The sequence below is a fragment of the Saccostrea echinata genome, unplaced genomic scaffold (assembly GCF_033153115.1).
Source record: "Saccostrea echinata isolate AGI-Se365-2 ecotype Australia unplaced genomic scaffold, CSIRO_AGI_Sech_v1 ptg000016l, whole genome shotgun sequence".
Classification (NCBI taxonomy): Eukaryota; Metazoa; Mollusca; class Bivalvia; order Ostreida; family Ostreidae; genus Saccostrea; species Saccostrea echinata.
The window spans coordinates 12,833,346-12,840,210 of record NW_026889765.1 but is presented as its reverse complement, the minus strand read 5'-3'; the positions used below and the strand labels follow the sequence as shown (position 1 = coordinate 12,840,210).

The window sequence follows — 6,865 nt, the reverse complement described above, 5'->3', positions numbered from 1 at the left end:
CTACATGAGGAAGTTTCCATATTAATATGGCTAATCATGACTTTTTATTCTTGAAAAGATTTTTAAAGACTTTTTCCTATTTCTTCCTTTGTAAAACTTTAACCTGGCAACTCAACTGTGGCCTACCTTACCCCCAGAGGTCATGATTTCAACAGTCTTGAATCTTCAGTAAGTGAAGATGTTTCCCTATCAATAAGATTAATCATGGTTTTGTGGTTCTTGAGAAGATTTTAAAAGATTTTTTCTATTTCTTCCTATGTAAAATTTTGATTCACTATTTTGGCCCCATCCTACCCCAAAGGATCATGATTTGAACAAACTAGAATAACGATGTTTCCATATCAATGTGACTAATCATACTTTTGCTCTTCTTGAGTAGAGGATTTTTAAAATTTTTCCTATTTGGTCCTATGTAGAACCTCCATTGTGGACCCAGCCTACCTCGGGGGTCATGATTTAAACGAACTTGAATTTACACCATGTAATGAAGGTTTCAACTTTTCTGGACCAGTGGTTCTTGAAATGAGAATTTTTAAAAGATGCTACCAAATTTTCACTAATTCTTAATCATCTCTTCTTGAAAGACGATGTGGACCTTCATTTGAACAAATCCGAAACCCCTTCACCAAAGTGTGCTTTGTGGCAAGTTAGGTTGAAATTGGCCCAGTGATTCCAGAGAAGATGTCAGAAATGTGAAAGGTTTATAGATGGATGGACAGATGGACAGACAGATGCTGGACAAAATGTTATCAGGAAAGATCAGTTGAGCTTTCAGCTCAGGTAAGGTAAAAGGGTATATATACATGTATTAAGCAGTGAACATTTTATTCTATCAGGAAATGAAGTAATTCTGGCATATACTTCTGAATCATTGGGTCCTCACACATCTTCTTATAAAATGTTAGAAACTCCTCATTCATCTCCCTCAACTTCAAAAACACATTCATTATTTTAGAGAAATGTACTCCACTATCATCTTTGACTCTCATATTTAGCAAATATTGGATTGCATCAATGAAAAGCATTTGGATCTTCTCCACTTGGTCTCTTGCATCAAGTTCACACCTATCTGTAGGATCAAATCAACAAGTTAGAATTTCAAGATACTTTATAGGAAAGATAAAAATAAAGAAGCCCATAGGCCTATAAGAGTCTCCTGAGTACTGTAAAATCACATTTCTGTGAGGTCAAATTTTCATGGTTTGACATAAAAATATTGGTTCATGGTAATTTGATTTTATGGTTGAAGTGTTATTTGAAATTTTACATTTGTGGAGGACACAATTCATCAGTCTCTTCATACCATGAAAACAACAAAAATTAAAACCCCATGGAAATTATGGATTTCACAGTATCATGATATATATGATCAGATCAAGTCAGCCCTATCAGACACTGAAACTGTAATCTTGTGACATGACATTGGTCTCTGCAATCATTTGACATGAAATTGGACTCTCATGTTCATTATCACATATTGTAAGGAGCTTCTCTCCTGGATGCCCAACTTTACCTTATCCCTTTACCCTGGGAATGCATTTTTCACAAATTCCTACAGGGCTCGTAACTTATTTTCAATTATCATCAATCTGTTTGACGATTATCAAGGAATAAGATTTTAAAAAGGAGGCTAAAGATTCGCTCTATGTCTAAGTTGAACCTTAGTATATTGAACATCAATATTTTGAATTACATGGATATGTCAAAGTGAATTAGAAGTCCAAACAAAGTTTACTTTATGTATTTTTTTCTTCAATTTCTAAAACCCTTTGATATCTCAGTTTTTTTCCTTGTTCCATCAAGATATTGAGTTTGACTTTATCCTTACCTTGGAGCTGAAATTCTGAATTGAGGGGAAATCAATTTCATACGTCTACATCATTTTGCAGCTAATTTGTCTGGTAGATTCCCAGTAAATGAAAACATTTTAAAAGGTTTGGTGCATGTTCAAATGTATGATAAACAAAGCCCCATCTTGGGGCCTGAACCCTGAATTAAACAATTTTTTAAAACTGCTCATTATAATCAAGCAAACATTTTGCCTGCTAGAAGTCAAGGAATAAAGAAGATTGTCTATGTTTAATCTATTTTACAATAAAAAAAACAAATTTAGCTCCTGCAGGGGTCTGAACTCAGATTCAAAGTACATGGAACCACAGTAAATCTTGTTTAGTTCAAACATGGATATTGAAGAAGTTTCCTTGAATCTCCACCTTATATACAGTTTAGGAAATTCTAACACGTATATAGCAAAGTAATTTCAGGGGTCACAGAGACTTTGTTATAACTGATTTTTACTGTATTTACTGTATAGCTTAATAATAATCATGTAAACACTTTGGCTGCTAGATATTCATAAGTATTTAAAATATGTCCATAGGACATGAATGACCTGCCGAACAGAAGGTACATTTGTATTGCAAAATAAAAAGAAACCTACCTTGCTCCTTTGTTTTTAGTTAATAGTGAAAGAAGGAATAATTTTTATTTCCTTTTCATATACATGACTTACATCTTTAGTACAGTTTTGTTGTACATGTAATTTGTACCATGGTATAAAGATTAGTGTTGTTTCATCCTATTATCTATCAAACACATAGCCTCCTTGTTCTAAGTTCATGTTGCAAATTTATATGTGAATAAAATTCTCTTAATATGCTTGAATGCTCTTAAGAAATCATGACACAGTTGAATTGCTCTCATCAATTTGTATCTTTATGATAAGAAATGAACATCAAAATTCTTAAACCCTATTGCACATCTAAAGGACACTCCGAATCATATTGTAAAAGATGAGTGGGCTACTGTGAAAAAATGTAAGAGTTCATGGAACAAGGTTTTTGTAGAAAAACATAGTTTTATCACCCTAAATTGCCCTCCTCCCAGGGTGCACATTGAATTTTTTAAACCTTGTTGCCCCAATTGGGGGAAAATTGAAATTCTGAAAGCTTATTGCACATTTACAGGTCACTCCCAATCATGTTCCAAAATAATGACTACTGCTAAAAATGTAACAGAGTTCAGAGGACCTGGCCCCAGGGCCATGAACGTCTTGAGTCGAACTCAAGGGCTGTATTTTACTAAAATCTGAGAATTTTTCTCAAATCACTGAGTTGAACTCAATAAACTGTGCCATGAAACTTGAGTCTTACTCTAATAGAGTTTTTTCTTGAGTTTTTCTCAAAATATCTGAGATTGCTAGGTAGCTGTCTCAGAAGTCAACTCAACACAAAAATGGCTGCCACGAGAGTCCTCCTTTGGAAAATGATAGGGTTTCCTACACAAATTTTTCAATCCTTTGGAAGTTTCGTCAGAAGTTGAGAGATTTTTCAGTGATACAACAATTTATCAAAACCCCGTCTGCAAATGATTTTCCACCAATCTGAACAAAATTTTATTAGTTAGCAAGTAAGTTGCATCGATCTATAACAGGCTATCCAAATTACAGTATTCAAGAACTGACCTAATTTTCCCAGGGAAATCACTCATCATTATAAATTAAAAGTAAGGCGTGCCGGCAGAGCGATATTCATTTGATAGTTTTCCCACTTTGTATATCATTTATGCTAGGTGCTTCTACAAATACTGAAAAATTATTGCATTAATATCACTAAGTAAACATTTTTTCCCTCATTTATATTAGGAATTCAGACTTGCACTTTTGCCACTGCAATTCCGACATAGGGTATATTATATTTTATTGGTCATATCCTATCAATTTATTTACAGTTTCACACCCTGTCTAAATATAATGAAGAAAGCATTTTATTCCTAAATTATTTAAGCATTTGCAGTAACATTTTTCCCAAAACTTTTTTCCTAAATAAATTTAGATGAGTTGATTCTCCCCCCTTTTTTATGCCCCCGTAATCGAAGATTTGGGGGCATATAGTTTTTGCCTTGTCCATCTGTCTGTCTGTCTTTCTGTCTGTCTGTTTGTGTGCAAAAACTTTAACCTTGCCCATAACTTTTAATTGGTTGAAGCTATGGCTTTCATATTTCACACATGTATTCCTTGTGACAAGATCTTTCTTTGGTACCATCATATTTGACCTTTTGACCTTGACCTTGGAGTTTGACACACTTTTGCAAAATTTTTTGAGACTTTAACCTTGGCCATAACTTTTGAACAGTTGGAGCTTGGGCTTTCAATCTTCACATGTGTATTCCTTATAACAACTCCTTTCTTTGGATACCAACATCTTTGACCCTATGACCTTGACCTTGGAGTTTGGCCTACTGTTGAAAAAACTTTAACCTTGGATACTACTTTTGTACACTTTGTGCTAGGTCTTTCATACTTAGCATGTGTACTCCTTGTGATAAGACCTTTCTTTGGATACCAACAACTTTGACCTTTTGACCTTGACGTTTGACCTATTTCAATTTTAAAAGATTTTAACCTTGCCCATAACTTTTGAACAGTTAGTGCTAGGACTTTCATACTTCACATATGTAATTCTTGTGACAAGACCTTTCTATTGATACCATCAATTTTGACCCTTTGACCTTGACTTTGGAGTTTGACCTACTTTTGAAATACCTTAATCTTGGCCATAACTTTTGAACAGTTGGTGTTAGGGCTTTCATATTTCATATTTATATTATTTGTGACAAGACCTTCCTTTGGATACCAACAATTTTTACATTGACCTTGTCCTTGGAGTTTGACCTATATTTAAAAAATTTAAACCTTGGCCATAACATTTGAACATTAGGTTCTAGGGCTTTCACATTTCATGTACATATGTATCACTTGTGACAAGACCTTCCTTTGGGCACCATTTGACCTTGACATTGCCGTTTTACTTACTTTGAAAAAACTTTAACCTTTGCCATAACTTTTTAATGGTTTGTTTTAGGTCTTTCATATTTCACATGTATATTCCTCGAGACAAGACCTTTCCTTTGACAATGTGAAAAGGCGGTTGCAGACCCAAATTTTTGGTGCAGTATGGACAAAATTAAGATTCAGTGTCAACGAACTTAATACTAATTTTTTTTTCTTGTTGAATTCCAATACGCAGGTATAATTTTCATCAGGTGCCCGCACAGGACTAATACAAGGAGGTTCAGTTTATTCATTGAAGAAATATGTATGTATAATATTATACATGTATTGCTACATCAAACAAAGCCGAGGAGAATTTTTACATTAATGCTATTTGTCGTTTTAGTGTAAGATAATAGAACAGACTTTTGGAATCTTGTCTCATGCAGATGGGTGTGCCATTTAGTAGTTAATAATGAAAAAAAAAATGTATAAATTATATGTACAGTCCCACCTGCTGCTATGGCCACCCTTAATCAGCGGCCACTCCCCATGAGCGGCCAGTTTCAATCCTGCCCGTTCATTTTTTCACTGTATTTTAATTCATTTAAGCAGCCACCTGTCTAACCCAGCCAGTGGCCAGTGTTTTTAGGTCCCATGCTCTCAACATGCCTGTTTTCAATGGCCATTTTGTCTGTTTTGTCACATGACCTCCGTCTGACATGTGATCTTGTAGCCCCATAGAGAAGCCAAACATTATAACATAAACAGCTGATAATGAGTAATGTTGAAGAATTGCGGGTGTAATTTAAATTTTGCCAGGATTTAATGAGATAATTTTTTTCATTTTTAACAACTGTTTTGTGTTGTTCTTTATATACAAAAGTAAGGTGTAGAATATTTTCATGATATAAACTCAATACATAAATTACGATTTCGCCCGAGGTTATCAAGTGGTCAGTCTTGCGCTTTAGCCCTAGAATGTTTACATGTACACTAAGATCTGCTTTTTTGATGTATTCTGAGTAAAAATCAAGCATTGTATTAAAAATTAAATGAAATGGAAGGCAGGAAGAGGTCAGTCCTCTCCTTTAAAGATAAGGCCAAATCTATTGAGCTTCGTAAACAAGGCTTGTCTTCACGAGAGATATTGGAGATTTTAAAGTGTGAAATATTGTACACTCTATGGGTGTTACCAACACAAAACAAAAAACAATTACAGATTTTTTCAGAAATCATGTAAAATGAAATGTAAAATAAAAAGGATTTCATGTGACGTACAACTTCCTAATTTTTTAAATGTGTTGAAATTGTGGAGTTGGATATGTTTGAAAATGAATATACAACTGCACTCGCAAAATTTTGTTCATTGGTTTGAAACCTGGAATTAGAGACCACCTGTCTTAAGTGGCCAATTTGTCATTCTCGCACAAGTGGCCTCTTAAAACAGGTTTGACTGTATATAAAGCACAGGCACAGGTGACATATTTTTCTTATTAAAAACATTCACGTGAATTATAATGTATGGGGTTATATTTTTTTATAAGAAAAAAAAATTGTAACATCAAGTGCCCGTGGTTTGAAGTATATGCATCTTTGACGGGCTTATAGTATCGTTTTTGAAAGGGGGCAACCAGAATTTTTTTTTTTTAACTTATTCTCTGTAAAACCTGAAAACAAAAACAAGAACAGAAAATTGTCCAAACTCAAAATAATTGAGTGGAAGGGGGGAGGGGGGGGTGTAACGGGATGTTTCGCCCCTATTGACGATTTGCACCGAGACCATTCGCCCCTAGAGACCTTTCGCACTGATACGTTTCACGCCACATATAATCTAATAGACTATTGTCTATAATTATTCTCGATGTTTATATCTATTTACATATAAAGTTTATATTGACTAAAAAAAATTAAATTTAAAAAAATATATCAAAGCTTATATAATAAAAACTAGTAGGTCTTCCATTGGAGCTGTGGACAGGAAGTAGGGACCTTGAGTCAAGGCTATGCCACATTCTAACGTTACAAGCAGTCTTGTAAGGGATATCAACCTGCAATGTTTGCAAGTAGATAGATAGTAAAGGAGTGTACAGT

At 34.3% G+C, this 6,865-nt stretch overlaps 1 protein-coding gene across 1 annotated transcript in view; it reads right to left on the bottom strand.

Moving 5' to 3' along the window:
* Positions 1-476: 476 nt before the first annotated feature.
* Positions 477-6,865, bottom strand: part of LOC133188452 (nuclear receptor ROR-beta-like) — a 119,576-nt gene continuing 113,187 nt past the window's right edge. The window contains exon 7 of the mRNA XM_061323889.1: positions 477-1,069. Within this exon, the coding sequence (XP_061179873.1) occupies positions 825-1,069 (245 nt within the window). The 3' untranslated portion in view covers positions 477-824. The remainder of the gene's footprint in view (positions 1,070-6,865) is intronic.